Source organism: Scyliorhinus torazame, chromosome 13 (genome assembly GCF_047496885.1).
Source record: "Scyliorhinus torazame isolate Kashiwa2021f chromosome 13, sScyTor2.1, whole genome shotgun sequence".
In the NCBI taxonomy this organism is placed as follows: Eukaryota; Metazoa; Chordata; class Chondrichthyes; order Carcharhiniformes; family Scyliorhinidae; genus Scyliorhinus; species Scyliorhinus torazame.
The window spans coordinates 21,433,980-21,455,775 of NC_092719.1; the positions used below are offsets into that span (position 1 = coordinate 21,433,980).

General features: G+C 47.5%; 1 protein-coding gene across 1 annotated transcript in view; it reads right to left on the reverse strand.

Moving 5' to 3' along the window:
* Positions 1-268: 268 nt before the first annotated feature.
* Positions 269-21,796, reverse strand: part of tspan33a (tetraspanin 33a) — a 38,131-nt gene continuing 16,603 nt past the window's right edge. The window contains exons 2-8 of the mRNA XM_072471168.1: positions 13,489-13,546; positions 12,679-12,806; positions 12,142-12,216; positions 7,963-8,058; positions 7,117-7,242; positions 5,216-5,377; positions 269-888 (exon numbers count right to left, since the gene is read on the reverse strand). Coding sequence (XP_072327269.1) covers positions 787-888; positions 5,216-5,377; positions 7,117-7,242; positions 7,963-8,058; positions 12,142-12,216; positions 12,679-12,806; positions 13,489-13,546 — 747 coding nt within the window. The 3' untranslated portion in view covers positions 269-786. The remainder of the gene's footprint in view (positions 889-5,215; positions 5,378-7,116; positions 7,243-7,962; positions 8,059-12,141; positions 12,217-12,678; positions 12,807-13,488; positions 13,547-21,796) is intronic.

The window sequence follows — 21,796 nt, forward strand, 5'->3', positions numbered from 1 at the left end:
TTTTATTAGAAGACAAAAATATTTCATTTAGCAAAAATATTAAATTAACAGGTAGACATCAACATTCACTCCCCCCCCCCAATCCCCACCCCACCCCATCCCCACCCCCCCAGAATGCGCACATACAGTAATGTGGCTTTTTCCAATTGTAACATCCCTTTAAATACACCAATACCAATAGTCAGAAAGTGACCCAGGAAGCATTTAATTTTGAATGCCCTCCGACATGTAGACGTTTGGGAGGCACCAAATTCATCCTGGACTGTCCTTCAGAGGCAAGACGTCAACACAACAAAAAATAGACGATTAACAGTAACATTCATGAACACAGCGAGAAGCAACAGAACTCAGCTTCACAAATAGCAACACATGTGGGCATCGATTAACAGTTTTCCAGCAACAGATGAACAAATCCCTAGGGAGATTTGGCCGGTATCCATGATGTATGTGGGACATTGTTCTATACACCAGTACATGACAGCCATACCACAGGACGTGCTACTATAGACAGTTTGAAAACAAATTAATTTGTTAAACGTGCTGATGGGCTGGATGAGAAATTAATTTAAAGCAGAGCTCCTGAGGATCTTTACATCCTGTGATGGAGTGGCATTCCGACAATCCCGATGGGCTGCAGTCCTTCCTCAGCAAACAACCAAAAGGCCCCAGAATTGCATTGGTTTTCACGTCAGCGACGTGTAAAATGGCTCCAGGAAAATAATGCGCCTCCTCCAGTGTGTAAATAGCTGTGGTGTTGGGATGGAGGTGTTGTGTAGCAGGCAGCGATCAGTACCATGGGTCTGCTCTGTGCTGGCTGTTGTACTTCTGGAGTTCAATCTGATCTTTGATCTGGTTGATGAGGATCTGGGAGAGGAGAATTCCCACTAACTGGAGATGGCAGGGAAGGAGAGACACAAAACCAATAATTGAAGAGAGACCCATACAGTTTTGTTAAAGGAACAGTGCCCTATAACAATATATTTGCACATTTGCTAATTTCTCACCGATATCCTTTTTGTATTTCTCACTTACAGTAGCCAAGTTGTGGGTAACAAAAGATCAAGGGCTCAAGGCCCATTTCATTGACGAGCACATAACTGAGCAACAGAGGGAGTGCTGCACTGTCTGAGGTACTCCATTCAGGTGAGACATTAGTGAAGGTGTGGCCTCACTTTCAGAATGTAAAACATCCCATCACACTATTTCAAACAGTGTTCCCCCGATGGCCTGACTAATAATCCCTCAACCAAGACCTTATTTATGGTCTGAGTGCAAATTAGCTAATAACTTTCCCACATTACCACTGATCCTGAAGTGGAAGAAGGACCCTGAGCTATGCGGGTCTTACAGGCCGATCTCCCTGGTGAATGTTGATGCCAAACTGTTAGCTAAAATCTTGTCCTCAAGGATAGAAGACTGTTTTCCCGGGGGTGATAGGGGAAGACCAGACGTGGTCCGTTGAGGCTAGGCAGCTAACGGCCAACATTGGAAGGCTCTTGAATGTAATCGTGATGCCCCCAGTGGGTAAGGAGGTGGAGGTAGTGGTCGCAATGGACGAGGAGAAGGCCTTTCACCAGGTGGAATGGAACTATCTATCTGTGGGAGGTGTTGGGGCGGTTGGGGTTTCATCAACTGTGTCAGGCTGCTATACCAGGCACCAGAGGCGAATGTTCGAATTAACCGGCTGACGTTGGGTTATTTTAGACTGCACCGGGGGTCTAGGCAGGGATGCCCCCTCGCTCCTTTGCTGTTCGCTCTGGCCATTGAGCCACTGGTATGGCGTTAAGAGCTTCCAGGGGCTGGTCCGTGGTGGGGTGGCACACAATGTCTCGTTATACAGTACAGCACCCACTGGGGGCAGCACAGTAGCATTGTGGATAGCACAATTGCTTCACAGCTCCAGGGTCCCAGGTTCGATTCCGGCTTGGGTCATTGTCTGTGCGGAGTCTGCACATCCTCCCAGTGTGCGCGTGGGTTTCCTCCGGGTGCTCCGGTTTCCTCCCACAGTCCAAAGATGTGCAGGTTAGGTGGATTGGCCATGATAAATTGCCCTTAGTGTCGGGTGGAGGTGTTGACCTTGGGTGGGGTGCTCTTTCCAAGAGCCGGTGCAGACTCAATGGGCCGAATGGCCTCCTTCTGCACTGTAAGTTCTATGATATATGGCGACGACCTGCTCCTGCATGTTTCCGACCCGTTAGAGGGGATGGGAGAGGTCATGAGGATTTTAGGGGAATTTGGCTGTTTTTCGGGGTACAAATTGAACATGGGGAAAAGCGAGATGTTTGCGATTCAGGCAAGGAGGCAGGAAAGGAGACTGGGAGAGCTGCCGTTCAGATTGGGGGGAGGTAGTTTCCATTATTTAGGGATCCAGGTGGCACGAGACTGGGGGCTGTTACATAAACTAAACTGGACCCGGCTAGTGGAACAAATGAAAGAGGACTTCCGAAAGTGAAGGTGATGCTGGTGCATGGCCGGGGAGAGGGGGGGTTGGCGCTGCCGAACTTTAGCAACTATTACTGGGCGGCAAATATAGCCATGATTAGGAAGTGGGGGAAGGGTTGGCGGGGAGCGAGTAGAGGCAGCATCTTGTAAGGACAGGAGTTTAGGGGCATTGATCACGGCCCCTCTGCCGTTCTTGCCGGCCCGGTACTCCACAAGCCCGGTGGTAGTGGTGGCCCTGAAAGTCTGGGGGCAGTGGAGGAAACATGCGAGAGTGGAGGCAGCATCGGTTCGGGCTCCAATCTGTAGCAACCATCGGTTTGCCCCAGGGAGACTAGATGGAGGGTTTTGGGGATGGCAGAGAGCAGGGATTGGGAGGATGGGAAATTTGTTTACAGGTGGGTGCTTCCCCGGTTTGAGGGAGCTAGACGAGAAGTCTGAGTTGGCGGGAGGGAATGGGTTTAGGTATCTGAAGATTCGGGACTTCTTGCGAAGGAAGGTTCCAACCATCCCGCTCCTACCGCCACGTGGGATACAAGGGGAGGGATTCTCCCATTCGGTGGCAGAGTATCCATGCCATCGGAAACGCCGTCGCGTTTCACAATGGCGTGAACGGGCCGCTGGGAGTACCGATTCTGGCCCCGACGGGGCCAGCACGACGCTGGAGCGGTTGACACTGCACCAACCTCCCACCCCAGCGCGAACTGTGCGCCGCGGGATCCGCGCATGCGCAGTGGCGCCGGCGTCAACCCTCAATGCGCCGGCCCTGACGCAACGTGGCGGGGGAGTTCAGGGGGCGGTGCGGAAGAAAATAGGCCCGGGAGTGAGAGGTCGGCCCGTCGATCAGTGGGCCCCGATCGCGGGCCAGGCCCCATCGGAGGCCCCCCACCGGTGTCGGAACCCCCCCCACAGGCCGCCCCCCCCCGACGCTGTGCAGAATTCCCACTGACTGCGACCAGGTGTGGACGGCGCCGGCGGGACTCTGCCTTTTTAGAGCGGCCGCTCGGCCCATCCGGGCCGGTGAATCGGTGGCCCGGCCATGTAGAGCGGCCCGCGACCAGCGCCGTGCCAAACACGCCTGCGCCAATGGCGCCGATTCTCCGCTCTGCGGAGAATCACGTGCTGGTGTCAGGGCGGCGTGGCCCGGTGGCGGGGATTCTCCGGCCCGGGAGAATCCTGCTCCCTATAGGGCAGCTTCTAGAGAATGGGTGGGAGGGGGAAAGGTCTCAGATATCTATAAAGAACTCATGGAGTCAGAGGAAACGCAGACAGTGGAGCTAAAGCACAAATGGGAGGAGGACGTAGGGGGAGAGATAGAGGCAGGTCTCTGGGCAGATCCACATCATGCGCCAGGCTCAGCTTGATACAATTTAAGGTCGTTCACTGGGCACACATGACAGTGGCCTGGATGAGCAAGTTTTTTTGCGATACAAGACAGGCGTACAAGGTGCACGGGAGGTCCAGCGAACCATGTCCACATGTTTGATCTTAGGGGATTCTGGCAGGGGTTTGCAGACACCATGTCCACGGTGTTAAAAACAAGGGTGGCACAGAGTCCAGAGGTGGCGATTTCCGGAGTGTCGGAGGACCCGGGAGTCCAGGGGGCAAGAGAGGCCGACGTCTTGGCCTTTGCCTCCCTGGTAGCCCGGAGACGGACACTTGGCATGGAGGGACTCGAAGCCCCCGAAATCAGAGATCTGGGTTAGTGACATGGCCGGGTTTCTCAGTCTTGAGGAAATCAAGCTCGCCCCAAGAGGGTCAATGCTCGGGTTCGTCCAGAGGTGGCAGCAGTTTGTAGACTTCTTTAGAGAAAATTAACAGTCAGCAGGGGCGGGGAGGGGGGTTATTCTAGATTACATTTCTAGGAAGGTGGGACCCGTGAGGGAGGTAGTGGGTCTTTGCACTTTGTTTATCGTTTTTTGTATATGGTTTACTGTTACTGTTATAAAATCACAAATGCTGTAATATTTTAACAAAAAAAAAAAAAAAAAAAACAACTTTCCCACATTACTAGTTCCTTGTTAAAATAAATTAATCTGACCCTCTCTCCCTTTAACTCTACTAGCAAGTGCCAAATGTGTTCAATTCCACTGATGCTCGCAACTCATGTTGTTCATTGGGTGCTTTCGACTACATAAAGCATCATTGTGTAGGTATTCAGTGTCATAATATACACCAGTATATTATGGTGCAGAAACACACACACACACTGATGGACATGCAGTGGGACCAATCAGCATACACAACACCGCAGCCAATCACCAGTGAGAGCACACGCACTATAAAGACAGGGGACAGGAGAGTTCCCGCTCATTCTAGTAGCAGCCAGCTCGGAGCACAGAGCTCACAGCCTGCAACACAGACGTTCACCATGTGCTGAGTGCATCACCTGGTTAGGACTAGGCAAGGGTCAACAGTTAAAGCTGGTATTGCATTTACCCACAGTTCAAGTAATACAGTTAACCTTATAATAAAATAGAGTTGCACCACTTCCAGTGTTGGTGACCGGTTTGTGATCCAGAACACCCAACACATCGTGCAGTACTAGCACTGGATGGGGACCAGCTGATTTTAGCGAAAGGGCACTGAATTTGACCTCAGCCGCTTTGAAATTGACCTCTGCACCCAGAGCAACGGGAGGGAGGAACACAATGAATAAGACAGGGATTAATAGGTACGGGTAATTAACAGATATGGAACCAAGGTAGAAATACAGATCAATCACGATCTAACAGGCGTGAGGGGCTGAATGGCCTATATAGGCTGTGACACTGACCTGTGGGATTGCGAAGCCCAGGGCCACCCCTCCCAACAGGAAGAGGTTGCTATGGATCCAGTTGACCAGTTTGTCGATGCACCCATTGGTGTAGATGTATTCTTCTGCTGCTAAGTAGTCCAGGTCCTGCATCCCTTGCCCGCACATGGTGTTGATCACTTTCTGCATTGGAAGGACACTGGGATCAGAGTGAGAGACAACAAGTCTGCCAACGGAGAGGGACCCACCCTCATTCAGATAGACACACTTCAAATGACAGGGCTGGTTTAGTACAGTGGGCTAAACAGCTGGCTTGAAATGCAGAACAGTGCCAGCAGGGCAGGTTCAATTACCGTACCAGCCTCCCCGAGCGAACAGGTGCCGGAATGTGGCGACTAGGGGCTTTTCATAGTAACTTCATTGAAGCCTACTGGTCCCAATACATTGGATAATCTTCTCATGGATACATAGGAATATAGAGGCATACAGTACAGGAGCTGCCATTGGCTCATTTGCCTGCATTGTCTCTTTGATCCAATAGTTCCCCTCCCCCACACTTCTGCCCACAGCCTGGACAACTAAACCCTACGTACCCTTTTGAAAATTATTGCACCTGCTTTTTCCTCATGTCACCTCTAGTGTTCTTTCTAATTATTTTTTCATATAAATTTAGAGTACCCAATTCATTTTTCTAATTAAGGGGCAATTTAGCCTGGCCAATCCGCCTACCCTGCACATCTTTGGGTTTTGGGGTCGAAACCCACGCAGACACGGGGAGAATGTGCAAACTCCACACGGACAGTGACCCAGAATCGAACCTGGGACCTCAGCGCAGTGAGGCAGCAATGCGAAGCACTGCACCACCGTGCTGCCCTGCTAACTATTTTAACTAGGTGTGCCCAGGTTACCAAACCCCAATCCCTCTGGCACCCGAAACAATTCTTTCTTATTTACTCTGTCGGAACCCTTCATAGTTTTGAACTCCTGTGTCCCTTATAACCTCTCCTGGTAAGGAGAATAACCCCAACTTCCCCAGCATCTACATGTAACTGAAGTCTTTTAACCCTGGCATCAATCCACTAGAAAAACTCTCCTCTGAACCTCACCCAAGGCCCATACATCTTTCCTAAAGTTTTGGGCCCAGAATAGGTCACAATACTCCACCTGGGGGATGAATCACCTATTTGAACATTATTTTCTGTCCCATTAAACAGACACATAATTTCTGTAGAGATGGTTCTGTGGAACCTTTGGCACGTTGAGATAATGATACCATTGCTTCTTGGCCTTCTGGCTAAGATTGAGCGTGAAGTCAGGTGTAATGCCTGGAACTGGTATGTCTCTCTTGTGGGGACCATGAATTGGATTCAATTTGAATTGGTTTTTGGGAGCAGACAAAGCGATGGATTAGGGGTTTGCCCCTGTCATGGAATTTACAGTGCAGAAGGAGGCCATTTGGTCTATCGGGTCTGCACTGGCCCTTGGAAAGAGCACCCCACTTAAGCCCACACCCCCACCCTAACCCATAACCCAGTAACCCCACCTAACTTTTTTTTTGTCCACTGTGAACTCTGGCTTGATATAATACCCGATATAAAATCAGAGTGTAGGTCAGGGACGAAGTGCTACAATGTCCAAATTTACCCAAAGCAAGACAATTGCACAGTGATGGAGTGAGAACCCAGAGGGTTCAACCCACCTGACATGAATGGGAGTATAGGCTGTAAAAAGCAACCTTAACAACCTTGTGTTGGGTGCAAATATAATATTTATCATTAATAAACTTCAGTGTTCTTTGACTGACGTGAGCATTGCCAGGATCTGCAGGTTCTTTTAGTTTTTAGCTGCGTTTAAATCATTAACACAGCAGTCCATGCAGTCCATGCATCTATATTATTGCTAAGTTCACCTGTTTCACTCACCTCCTTAGAGCGCAGACAGCAGGAATAAGGCACGGAGCAGCGCTCCCGGCTGGGGTTCTCCAGCGTACAGTTAAAATACATGTTCAGGCTCCAGTCTTTGTAGGAGATTCCCCCACAACAGCTGAACTGTGGGATCAAATGAGGATTGGAGTGGGGGGTGGCGGATAGAGAAAGACAAGCTGGTTAGTGCACTCACTAGGAGCATTCCCCCAGCCTCCCACAGGAAGATGCCGACCCTCAGTGCGGTTAGTGACAATGGCTGCATGTTTATTTTTTATTTTAAGAGTACCCAATTTATTTATTTTTCCCAATTAAGGGGCAATTTAGCATGGCCAATCCAACTAACCTGCGCATTTTTGGGTTGTGGGGGTGAGATCCACGCAAACATGAAGAATGTGCCAACTCCACGCAGTGACCCGGGGCCGGGATCAAACCCGGGTCCTCAGCGCTGTAGGCAGCAGTGCTAACCACTATGCCACCCATCAATGGATACATGTTACGTGAGAACCACCTTGGAGTGTAGGTACAGGTGGAACACAACTAGATATGGACAGAAAACCCAGAGGATTCTTCTGTTTTACCAGGATGCTGAGAATGTCAAAAACGCCTACAACGAGCGACTCCTTTTAAATCTCACTAACTCAAAAATAAATGCTTTCAGTGTAACTTTGGGACAATTATATTTTGCAGACCTAGGGAACGGGTGACAGAGAGGAAGCAAGCAAAGCACAAGAAGAAACAAGTGAAAAATCAATGGGAGAGTGAGGATGTAGAAAGTCAAGGAGATTGAGCCAAGGATACTGGGCAGGTTAAAAGTTATTTAGTTTGGAGACTATGTGACACTACCTGCTTCTGTCCATAGTCGATGAGGTTTTGGAGATCCAGGTCATCCCGGTAGTGGACTATTGCACTGTCGATGATCTCACTCACCTTTGATCGGGCCTGTGTTGGAGGTGAAAGAACATTTAGGAATTTAAAAAGTTAGCTAAAAGCTCCCACTTACCAAATCCAGCTTCTCCCCACATTCCCGAATCATTAGCATCTGGCTCACTTGCTGGGACTGACACTTTTAGTTTTTTTTTTTAAATTTAGAGTACCCAATTCATTTTTTCCAATTAAGGGGCAATTTAGCGTGGCCTGCACATCTTTGGATTGTGGGGGCAAAACCCATTCAAATACGGGGAGAATGTGCAAACTTCACACAGATAGTGACCTAGTGGCGGGATCGAACCTGGGACCTCGGCACCCTGAGGCAGCAGTGCTAACCATAGCACCACCGTGCTGCTGGGACTGGCACTTTTAAAAATAAATTAGGTACCCAATTCTGGGACAGCACGGTGGTGCAGTGGTTAGCATTGCTGCACCAGTGTCAAGGTCCCAGGTTCGATCCCGGCCCCGGGCATTGTCAGTGTGGAGTTTGCACATTCTCCCAGTGTCTGCGTGGGTTTCACACCCACGACTCAAAGATGTGCAGGGTAGGTGGATTGGCCACGCTAAATTGCCCCTTAATTGGAGAAAAAAGTACCCAATTCTTTTATCCCTCCAATTAAGGGGCAATTTAGCGTGGGATCAAACCCGGGTCCTCGTCGCCATGAGGCAGAAGTGCTAACCACTGCGCCACCCATTACAGGGGCGAGCACTTTAGCGTAAAACACATGTTCATAAACAGAGGCCCCCTCCACAACCTACCACATTCACTGATGGGCAGAACCATTGCATCCATTTGCAGCAGTTTTATTCCCATCAGGATCTGTGGATTTCTCCTCTTAACTACCGGGAGCTTTGCTGAGGTGTATTTCCCCAAATACTTCCCCACTTCACGAACAAACCCATACCTGTTCATCATAAGCGATCTTCAATAGCAATTATCTGCTGGATATCTAGAGTATGGGAAACCACATTTCTGGACTTTGAAAGCCAATTCAAATTCTATCAAGTTTAGAAATTTGAATTTAGCTCAAATAAATTTGGAAATAGGAAGCTCGTATCAGCAAGAGTGACAGTGAAGCGGTTGGATTGTTGTAAAGAAATAAAGGTCATTAGGAAATCTGCTGCCATTACCCAGTTTGGCCTACATGTGATTCTAGCCCTAGAATAATATTGACCTGGAACTGCACTGAAGCAAGCAACTCTGGTAACCAAATCTGCTGCAATTAATAATTCTGGGAGCTACCTTTAGCACACAGACTAGAGTGGTTTAAGAAGATGGGCCACCATTTCTACTAACTACAGATTCATTTTTGGACCGTCAGATCTGCAATGCTTCAATTCACAGTGAGCCACCAGAGGGAGCAGAAACGCCATACAATTGAAACTGACATACAAAATCCCAGTTGGAACCTGGAGAATCAAAATTGTTACAGCACAGGAGGCCATTCTGCCCATCACCTCTGCACCAGCTCTCAATGAGCAATTCCCTTAATACCATTCTCCCTCCTACTCCCCGTAACAATGCACATCCTTCCTTTCCAGATAACAGTACAATTCCCTTTTGAATGCTTAGATTGAACCAAACTCTGCGTCGGCGCAGTGGTTAGCACTGCCGCCTCAACAGTGCGGAGGACCTGGGTTCGAGCTGATCCTTTATGCCTTAAAATGGAACTCAGCCAAGAATCACTCATCTCAAATAGTCCACTGATCTATTTTCCTTCTGGGCACCTAGAAGGGCAGCAGGCAAGGAGAACGCTCCCCTCCAAGCCACACACACCGACTCGGAACTATCACCACCGTTCCTTCACTGTGACAGGATCAAAATCCTGGAACTCCCACCAGGTGGACCTCAACAGTTCAAGGCGGCAGCTGACCAGGGAAATTGGGAATGAGTAACTAATGCTAGCCTTGCCAGCGATACCAACATTCCAGCAAATTTAAAAAAAAAAACATTTTTTAAACTGTAAAAACTATTCTCTCACCTTCAACATCGTGGGCCGAAGGGCCTGTACTGTGCTGTCCTATGTTCTTTTGTTTTTATCCACCATCCTAAGTCTGTGTTTCCCCAGTTATTCACCCTTCTGCCTGTGGAAGCAGATCCTCCTCAATTACTCTATCAAAATCCTTGCTAATTTGAACACCTCTACTGAATCCCACCATAGCCTTCTCTACTCTGAAAAAGAGATCAATCCAGCAAGTATTCCTGAGCTATGTTTCCCAGTTTCTTCTCAACCTAAACTGGCATCTGAAGCGTTCTGGTCTCCATATTCTCAAAAAAGATAGGGAAGATTTACAAGCATGATACCAGAGAGAGATGTAAATAGTGAACAGGCTGGAGCCTCTTTTCACTCAAACAGGAGACACGAGTTATTCAACAGTGGTCTTTACAATTCTGAAAGGTAAATGCAGACAAGATATGTCCTGTCCACTGAGTCAACCCGATCCAGGAGTGACAAATACAAAATAGTCGTTAATAAATTCAATAGGGAATTCAAGAGAAACTTGGATGTGGAACTTGCTACTATGGGAGTAGTTGAAGAAAATAGCAGATACATTTAAGGCTGGATAAACATATGAGGGAAAAAAAAGTAATTGAAGGATATGCAAATATATTTGTATGAAGCCGGACATTTGAAGGCTCATGAGGAACATACATGCCAGTGTTGTCTAATTGGTCCAAATGGTCTGTTTCTGGGCAATTGTGTAATTTGACATGTCTGCATGCACGCATTTATCACAAATATTTGTTGGAGGAAAAACATTTTTCAATCTGCCCATGATAACAATCTCACTCATCTCAGCCAGGTAACAGGGAACTGAAACAAAGACATTACAGAACATCAGGAACCAGGCTGTGCATTACACAACTGTTGTGAACCCCAGCAATAAAAACGAGAGATTCCTGATTTAGACATGCTCCTACTTTACAGGAACACAAATTGGATGTCTGAGCAAATTCATTATTTACTCATTTTCCCAGGTTTTGGGGGAAAATTGAATAAATTAGGTAAAACGGGTAATTGTTACTGGACTAGCAATAATGAAAGCTCAAATCACAAAGAATTTGAGGTCAGTTTAAAACCCAGAACAAAAAACTGAAAAATGACCATGAAATGGTTCGATTGGTATAAAAACTAAACTGTAGCACTTAATGTCCTTCAGGGAAGGAATCCTGCTGGTCGAACTTCGTTTGGTCTATAGGTGACTCCAGTCCAACACCAGCAACTGTCCTGTGAAATGGCCAAGACAGACATTAAAGTGACTACAAAAAAAAACCCACAGGGGCTATAATGGTTCAAGAAAGAGACACATTATCGCCATCTCAGGGCAACTAAACATGGGTAATGCCAGCCTTGCTAGCAACACCCAAGAATGAAAGAAATTACATTCGCCAAAATCTGTAAATGTCAAGTCTGGAGGAGTTCAGAATTCTTGCCAGGTTGACACCATCAACAGGATGTCTGGATGTGACCGTCAGGATGTGGGGCTGCTCTGGGAGCACAGGCTGTAGTCGAGGTTACAGATCAGGCAGACGGCACCAGAGCATGCGAGCAATATATATTAAAATGTGACACCACTAGTGCTGATTCTAGGAAAGCAGTGGTGACAATTCCAATCCCTCTGCCGTCAGCAGATTACTCTCACACACAGTTGGGTTTTTAAACAAGTCAAAAGCTACTCTTGCTCTTTTTGTTGCCATGAACACAGAGCTATGTCATCAAATGAATGCCAGCCCAGTGCCAATGCTCTTGTAACCAGGGATACACAGCTCTTTTATAGTAAAAATGAATTCGAAGAAAATATGGAGCTGCACATTGATTCAGCTTGAAAAATATATTCCTCAAGCTACAGATGTACAACCATCTGTTCCACCCGAGGACTCACCATCCATTCCCCTGCACCATAGCACATCTCACCTCTTCAGTTTGGTGTCACCAGATCACAACAGCCTCATTAAACTCAATTCTTTTTAATCTGTTCCACCTTACTGGTGCCTGCCCAGTGGGACCACCCCCCCCCCCTTGCCCCATGGACCGACTCCCCTTGCCCCATGGACTGACCCACTATTCTCAACGAAAGAAAGTCCAATCCTACCTTATCTGAAAAGACGAAGCCCAGAACCCCGGCGACCAGTTGGAGCAAAAAAATCAGCGTCAGGCAGATAGAGAACTGGAAAATCAAATCACAGCAAATCAATATCACCAGTCACCCAATGGTTAGAGTTAGAGCAGCCGGGCAAACAATGTTAATGTTCCAACAAGTGGTGTTGAGTGGTAGACAGGAAGTTAGAACTGTAATGACCATTGTAGCAGTCCAGGCCCCACACAGCTCCACAAATCAATACCCGTAATTAGCCTGAACCAATACTTATGGGGTAGAATCATAGAGCTGTTACAAAAAACAAGTGGCCATTTGGTCTGTCATGACGGTCCTTGCTCTCTGCAAGAACAATTCCCCCAGTCGTTCCCTGTGGACCTGCAATTGTGTTTCACTTCAGATAATTGCCCAACTGGCCACAGACACACATAGGCGCACACGCAATGAATTCCAAGGTCCTAACCACACCTGATATTCAATCACAGCTACTCTTTCTGCTCCCCCACCCCCAGCTGTTTCTTGTGTGTCACTCACTGTCTGTAGCAGGCAGATGTTCTCGCGCAGCGATCCTATACAGCCACAGAACGTGATCAGGAACATCAGTGCGCCCACAACGATGAGGAGAATGGCAGGGTCCACTGCGAGGCAGGCCATGGCAGCCTCTGAAAAATACAGCAAACTTGTCACTGTGCAACTCTGAACCTGCTACACCAATCCCACACACATTGTCCTAAAATCCTCCCAACCAATCAATGGCCACACAAAATCATGTGCCCCCCAACACTTTTTTTTTAAAAAAGGTAAGAGCACATAATTCATTTTTCCCCAATTAAGTGGCAATTTAGCATGGCCAATCCACCTACCCTGCATATCTTTGGGTTGTGGGGTTGAATCCCGCATAGGCACAGGGAGAATGTGCAAACTCCACACGGACAGTGACCCGGGCCGGGAGTGAACCCGCATCCTCGCCGTCGTAAGGCAGCAGTGCTGACCACTGTGCCACCATGATGCACCACCACCTCCATTCTTTTTTAAAAATATATAATTGAGAGTTCCCAATTAATTTTTTTCCAATAAAGGGGCAATTTAGCGTGGCCAATCCACCTACCCTGCACACCTTTGGGTTGCAGATACGGGGAGAATGTGCAAACTCCACACGGACAGTGACCCAGAGCCAGAATTGCACCTGGGACCTCGGTGCCGTGAGGCAGCAGTGCTAACCACTGCGCTGCCCTCCCCACCCCCATTCTTAACCCTGTCCCCACCTGCCCCATCCACAATCTTGTAATCTCGCCTGTAACTTCAAAAACAATGGAGAAATGAAATAATTAAAATTATACTTGCCTGCATGCTTCATGACTCTGGCATACAACCCGATAGCAACCATCACCATGGAAATACTCTGGAAAGAATAGATACAAACAGATTAGATTTAGACAGGAAGATTAAATTCTCTCACTGGTTATAGGGAAGCTTAAACTTGACTTTAGGCTGGAATCTTTCCCAACAGCTAGTTTGAAAGATAGCCTGAAAAAAAAAAAAATGGTATGTCAACTCACTCTCTTCCTGGAGACACTTGCCCCAGGCCTCACTCAATTCTGCTCTAAAATACATTATTTTGGATGTAGGCATCGCTTAACGTTGCCAACAATCCAGGATAGACCTGGACCCTCCACGATTAAATGTGGAAAACAGTGCTGGAGGTTAAACCCAGAAGAAAATCAGTCATTTAATTAATTTATTTTAATGCACTTTTATAACCAATAAATAAATATTGGAAGATAGGGAAGAAATAGGGGATTGTCTGACTATGAATCAGGTAAAAGAATTCATTCACTTTCCGATTGACCATGGGAAAGATGCTACGGCAGGAGGATGGACATGTTAGCGACCGATGATTTGGAGGTCTTGTGATAAAGCCTCCAGGAATAATATCCAGTGGAGTTGTCAACTTTACTTCAAAGCCAGTGATTAGTGCCCATCCAAAATTGTCTGATTAAGACTCAGTCACCCTAGTATGGGTGGTGGGATCAATACAGGGGATGGTCAATTACACCCCCCCCCCCCCAAAAAAAACCCCAGACCCTTTCTTTGCTCAGAGAACTTGCTTCAATGTTGAAGCTCTGCTGGAATGGAAGGCCTGACTACCAGGATTCAGAGATCACACACAGTCCATGGACCATTATTAGGAGGCTCCAAACCAAGCAAAATGTTGAAACATCTCATAGCCGAAGGCAGCCACTCAGCCCCTTGAGCCTGTTCCATCATTCAATTAGACAATCACTGATCTGTACCCCACCCCATTCGCCTGCCTTTGCTCTACCTTCAACATCCTAATCCAACAAAACTGTCAATCTCAGTCTTTAAAAATTGTCTCGTCTCTGTGGCCATCTATATGCAGATTATGGAGTAAAGCTGTGGATCAGTTTGTGACTCCTTAACCAACACTGGCTATTTCCACATTAAACCACTCATTGCAAAAGGTCCATTTCAAACCAACCAAACATGGAAATGAAACCAATAAAAATGCTGATTCTGGGGTAGGGACATGCCAGAAAAGTGCCATACAGATGGTGATGTAGATCCCCAAACAACCCAGAGTCAAGTCCTGACAACAAATGTGCCCTGGCTGGCTAGTCAACACAGCATTAAGGGAGCCTACATGGTGTGCATGTGTAATGTCCAAAGACCCATTACCCACAAGACCGTTCATGTATCCAAGAAACCTGTCCAAGGCCATAAGTGGAAGTAGGGGGCCATGTACTTTTACTGTGTCTAATCCATGCTGTACCCTGCCCTGCGAGTGTTGGTGATGGACAGTGAAGGAAGCTAGTATCCAGACTTGCTACACTTGAACTGGAACATTTAATGCTGACAAGAGTTTCTTTGAAGAAATATAGAACTCCCCAGGAGTTCAAAAAGCTTGTCCCAAATAATGAAATGACTATTCCTTTCGGATTAACATTTTAAAGGAGCTAAGAATTGCATAGTGACGTCCCATCCTGTACAAAAACATCAGCAATTGTCAGAACAGAGCTCCATCCTCAGGGGCCAGATGCTGACCAAGAGTCAGATATGAAATGTACTCAAACCCTTGTTCAGATAAAACTGCTTCACATTGCCTTGTTTGAAATCAAGCTTGAATATAGCTGCAAGTTGGAACCTTAGAAAAGGAAGGGGGGTTTTGTTGGCATTGCTGAAGGGCAGCTCACCTCACAGTAGCCAATCTGGACACCCTTAGTCCTTTAAATCAACAGCAAAGCCTCACACTAGAGTGGTCAGGCTGGAGGAGGAGATGCAACCACTCATCTGGGAAAAGCTCCCCAAGTTGGGGTTTCTGATGCTATTCTTTTTCATAAATCCAGCAATTCAAATTCAACACATTCAAAGTTCTGCCTGTATCGTATATTCCAATTGATTCCAGACCTACACTGGTTCATGGGTCGCAAACCTCAAATTAAAGTCTCACAAGTCCCTCCATTACGTCGTCCTCCCTACCCTCTGCAATCATCTCCAACCCAAATCCTTTGAAAGCCTCCATGCTCCTCCAATTCTGGTCCTGTAAATCAATCATTTTACAGCCTCTCACGTCTTCAGCTGCCTTCGGAGCCAAGCTCTGGAAGTTCCTCCTTAAACCCCTTAACCGCTCCCAATTGGGATGCTCCTTAAAACTGACCCTTTGGCCAAGTTATGCCACCTGTCCCAAATATCTTATGTAGCCAATTTGTTAGAACAAACCAGACAGTGAAGATGAAACAAAAAAAAGAGTAACCATTTTACCTGAAATGGCACAGAAAAGGAGTACACAAAGAGGCTGAAGGGAATAGTAAACGGTTAGGAGAGACAGCAAAAACAAGCAACTTCCTTACTCAGTGGGGAGAATACTAGACTTTGTACCACAGGGGGTTGAAGGAAATGTACCGATAAATTTCCTTTCCGAGGATCGCCAACTTGCTGTGGTGAGAGGCTTGTGTGTTCCAAAACCCATGAGCGATGCCGTGCAGAGCTCACACTCCTGGTAAGGACTCCTAAGGTAGCAAGGTCATTGGGGGGGGGGCATGTTCCAGACAAAGAATGATCCAAGTAATCCTCAACGGCAGAGCTGCCCCAACAGCTGCGAAGGTGAAAGAAGGCTGCAATGGGAAAGTGGCCCCAGCCATCATGGTTCGCCATGCCACTGAATCCGACCACCAATCGCCAAGGCTGTGTGGAACCCGGCTGTGCACCGGGGTCCCATGCTAAACAATGTCACGCACAGACCTCCATCAGGCAAAAATCAAAATCCCTGTGGCAATGGAGGATTAGCGACAGGGGTAGGGACGAGATACCTGGGGGGGGGGGGGGGGGGGGGGGGGGCAAGCCAGGATTCTGCACACAGGTGACAGATGTGTGGTCATTGGGCACCCGTGTCAGGACAGGTGTGCCTTTTAGCAGCTGCATCCACGACTGAGCAGCCCTCATCAGGGTACCCTCTGCTCACCCCAAACAGGGAGGGGCTAGACAAGGTGCCAATGCTTAGGTTGCCCGTTGAAAGTTTTTCACCAGCCTGAGAGTCCTGCATGACAGTGTGACCACCACCCTCCTGATCACTTCAACACCTCCTACAAGACGTTTGGCCTATCCTCAAAACATTGCCAAGATGAAGGGCTTTCACCAACCTTTCCCAGGGCAGATGAACATCCACTCTGCCATCCATGCTGACGGGGTGGCTCTGAACTACGTGCAGCACTTCCCATATCTCAGTAGCTATCTCTCCAAAGAGAATACCATCGATGAGGAAGTCCAGCACTGAGTCAACCATGTCAGCACTGCCTTTTTCAAGCTGCGCTAATGAGCCTTTGACAACAGGGACATTTGAAAGTCAATAGTTCTAGTTTCCAAGGCCATTGCGTTGACCGCCGTCCTCTATAGTAGTGAAACCCGGACTCTCTATCGACACCATGTTAAGATCCTTGAGAGCTTGCATCAGTGGTTCTTGCGTCTAATCCTGGAGATCAAATGAAAGGACTGCCAGACCAATGCTAGCATCCTCCAAGAAGCTGCATCTGCCAGCATCGAAGCCCTGCTCTTGCATAGCCAACTCTTATGGATGAGCCATTGCATCTGGATGCCCAGAAACTGCCTCCCTCAGCAGGTTCTCTACTCCCAGTTCTCCACTGGCCAACATTCATTTGCCCCCATACCTCACCCCCTCCCCTTCTGCCTCCTGCCAACGGTGACTTTCCTTCCCACTCTTTGGTTCTCATCCAATCAAGAGTTTTATTGTGCTCTGCACGAGGTTCAAATCAAATTTTAAAAAATCAAGTGAAGGGAGTAATAAGTCTCTGATCGGATGTCCTCCAAACTATCTGGCCATGTTTTTTTTTCTCTAAATTTAGTGTACCCAATTCATTTTTTCCAATTAAGGGGCAATTTAGCGTGTTCAATCCACCTACCTTGCGCATCTTTGGGTTGTGGGGGCGAAACCCACGCAAACACAGGGAGAATGTGCAAACTCCACACGGACAGTGACCCAGAGCCGGGAGCGAACCTGGGACCTCGGCGCCGCAAGACTGCAGTGCTACCACTGCACTGGCCATGTTTTTAAAAATAAATTTAGAGTAGCCAATTATTTTTTTTTCCAATTAAGGGGCAATTTAGCATGGCCGATCCACCTAACCTGCACATCTTTGGGTTGTGGGGGCGAAACCCACGCAGACAGAGGGGGAATGTGCAAACTCCACACAGCCAGTGACCAGGGCCGGATTCGAACCCGGGTTCCCAGCGCTGTAGTCCCAGTGCTAACCACTGTGCCACGTGTTGCCCTGTATCTGGCCAGGTTGACACGCACTCCAGCTGAGCCGACTGAGTGTTCCAGTATTGAGTATAGGGGTAAGTTATTGAGTAGGAAACTCCTGTCTAGGTCGAGACAGGTGCAATCCGGGAACAAGTAGCAGAATAGGTGCAAACAGAATGCGTGAGGTAAAAGTTTGTTACTTAGACAGACGAGGGAGATTGTCAAAAATGTATCTGGGGCAACTGTTGCTCATTTAAATAAACAATTCGGTCTCACGAATCAGAAGTATAATTTCAAAATTTGCAGACAACTCTGTACAGTTAGCACACAGAAAGACTGACAAAATACAACTTATCCTCTCCTCTCTCGAATAACTCTTCCAATGTTCTTCTCGCAGCATTTAACATCCAAACACAGACACCAACAAAACAAAACAACCCACAAGACAAGCTCAATCACAGAATTTAATATCAATGCACGGGGTGAGCTGCCGACCCAGTCCCTGTCCCCGAGCCATCCAGTCTACCCACCCGAGGTGACGTCTAGGCCAAGGATTGCCAGATCAGCCATCATAGGGAAATGCTAAGAGGCGGCCAACAGTGCAGCATGGGATGTAGGAAAGGGGTGAAAGAAATCTCAATGTCCCTCTCTCTCGCTCTCCCCCACCCAAATCCCCACAGATCAAAATGTACTGCCTGCCCACCCATTCATCGGTGGTTGGCATGCAGCTCGATAGCAAAAATCACAATATGGGCAGGGTGGAGAAGAATACTTTGTTACACCAGTTATCCAATTAGTTAGCCAGGAGCTGCATGTGGCTCACTGGGAAACCAGGTGTGGAAAATTGTGTTTTTGGTTGTGCAGGTTAGGTGGATTGGCCATGCTAAATTGCCCCTTAATTGGAAAAAAAATAATTGGGCACTCTAAATTTATTAAAAAATAAATATACACAGTGCACCTACTAGATTGTAAGTTTATATAATATTTGCACATTCAGTTAAGATGAAAACAGTGTAAGCACATTACAAAGCAGTTCATTGAAAGGTTTGGGAGGAGTTTTGGGAATATGCCACGGGGCTATACAAATCCAAGATCTTTTGTCATATGGTACATTTGTGGGCAGTTATCTTCATTGAGGTGACATCTCCATGGTGGTGTTAAATCAGGACTCAGTGCACTGTCCTTTGTAAACACCATCGGTATTAGAGCTCAGGAAGTCTGGTGAATTCAATCAAGTTGAAGAGTGAGAGAATGGGATGTGTTGGCCACGAGAATAGATTTCCACATTACAATCCGAAGGACCGAGGGGTATGCAGGGCTGCACTGAATCAGAGGAAGCTCCACGCTGGACACTGAGATTTAATTGGACAGGACTTCCCAGGCTTGGTATGGAGCCTGGAAGCTTCTCTAGCAGTGTGTCTATTTTCTTCTGGGAAAAGTACAACATTCATAAATCCACATCTGGGCACCACAGCTACAGCTGTTCCAGCAGTCAGAACAGTGCCCTCCAATATGGGGCCCATTTTGAGAGAAAGATCACAAATGTCCTTTTATGTTTCGGTGCTGCTTGATCTGTATTTTCAGCATATCCAGCATGTAATTCGGAATGGTCACTGCTGAAATGTAGGAAACACAATAATCAATGTGTACATTAAAGTCCTCAAACAGCATTGAGGTGACCTGTTCTCGATGTCAGCTGAGAAATAGTCAGGTGACCTCATAGAAATTTACAGTGCAGAAGGAGCCATTCGGCCATCGAGTCTGCACCGGCCTTGGAAAGAGCACCCCACCCAAGCCCAAACCTCCACCCTATCCCCGTAACCCCACCCAACCCAACCTTTTAGACACCAAGGGCAATTTAGCATGCAATCCACCTAACCTGCACATCTTTGGACTGTGGGAGGAAACCGGAGCACCCGGAGGAAACACACGCAGACACGGGGAGAACGTGCAAACTCCTCACAGACAGTGACCCAAGCCGGGAATCGAACCTGGGACCCTGGAGCTGTGAGCAACTGTGCTAACCACTGTGCTACCATGCCCCCTCTGGGAAAACTCTTTTCTCCTCTCCCCTCCTCTCCCCCCCCATCCCTCCCCCCCCCTCCCATCCCCCCCCCCATAATCCTCTCTCTCCCCCCCCCCCCCCCCCCCGACCCATTCCTCAAACCAATTACATAGTTCACCTGAGGGGATAGACAGGGCTAGGTTTAGCACCATTTCTGAAAGGTAATGCCTCAAATAGCAAAGCAATGCCCTCAGTACAGCACTGTTGTGTCAGTCTGGATTTCGAACTTTAGGTTAATAGGAAATTCTAGCAAAGGCATGGGAAGATACGGAGGGCAATATGCAGCAGTTCCTGGGGTAAGGCAAGTATAGGACAGATTATCTGTGCTGGGGCTGCATCCTATTCTTACAGATCTATTGTAAATGTTTAACTCCTGTTTTGCAGCATGATGGGTTTAGTTACTAATCTCTGATGTCGCACAAGGACCTATCCTTGACATCCTCCCCCCACCAATCCTATTTCTCAACGACATATTGCTCCCTTGGTGACATCACCCAAAGCACAGCCTGAGTTTCCACATGTACACAGACTACACCCAGCTCTAACTCACCACCCCACTCGACTCTGCCACGGTTTCTAAATTAGCAGACATTCAGTCGGTGAGCAGACTTTCCTCCAATGAAACATTTCTCTGCCACAAGCTCTTGCTCGCTAACCACTGATGCCATGGCAATTGTGAGGCTGAACCAGATTGATAGTGAACTTAATGTTGACCCCAAGATTAGTTCCGACCACATACTTTAATGAGGCTGCCACAGAAGTGGAAATAGGCATTGCCCGATTCTGCCCCTACCGCAGCATATCTGCTGCTGAAACCCTCACCTGCTGCTTTGCTACTCTAGATTGGACTATTATATAATGTACTCCTAGCCAGCCTCCCATCTTCATCCTCCATAAATTTGGGACCATCCAAAACTCTGCTGCCTGCGTCCTTACTTGTGCCAAGTCTCATTCGCTATCACCCCCACGCTCACAGAACTATGTTGCTTAAACAGAAGAATTCTCATCCTGGTTGTCAATCCGTGCCTCACTTCTCCCCATCTCTGTAACATCCTCCGGCTCCAAAAACTGTCTGAAACCTGCACTCCTAAATTCTGGCCTCGAGCATTCCCAATTTTAATCACTTCACCATTGATGGCCATGTCTTCAGCTGAAGCTCTGATATTCCCTCTCGGTCACTCATCCCACCTCGTTTCCTTTAGACACCCCACAAAATCTCTTTGACCAAGCTCTTGATCATCAGCTCAGTATAACACTTAGGAAGTACCTTGGGCTGTTTGACCTTGTTAAAAAGTGCTCCATAACTTTTTTTAAATTGGGGTGGGGGGGGGGGGGGGGGGGGGGGCACGGCAAGGTGGTGCATTGGTTAGCACAGCTGCCACACGACGCTGAGGATCTGTGTTCCATCCTGACCCCTCGTCACTGTCAGTGTGGAGTTTGTACATTCTCCGTGTTTGTGTGGGGTCTCACCCCCACAACCCAAAGATGTGCAGGGTAGATAGATTGGCCAAGCTAATTGCCCCTTAGAATTTTTTAAAATTTAGTGTACCCAATTCATTTTTCCAATTTAGCCTGGCCAATCCACCTAGCCTGCACATCTTTGGACTGCGGGGGGGGGGGGGGCAGCAATGCTAACCACTGCGCCACCGTGCTACCTAAATTGCCCCTTAAAAAGAATCGGGTATACTAATTATAATAAATATATGAAATAAATAAATATTGCTCCATATCTGGGCATAGTTACCTTGAATAAACTCCTGCATCGCTAACTGAAAATAAACTGATTTTTGTTTTAAATGAAACAATGTTTT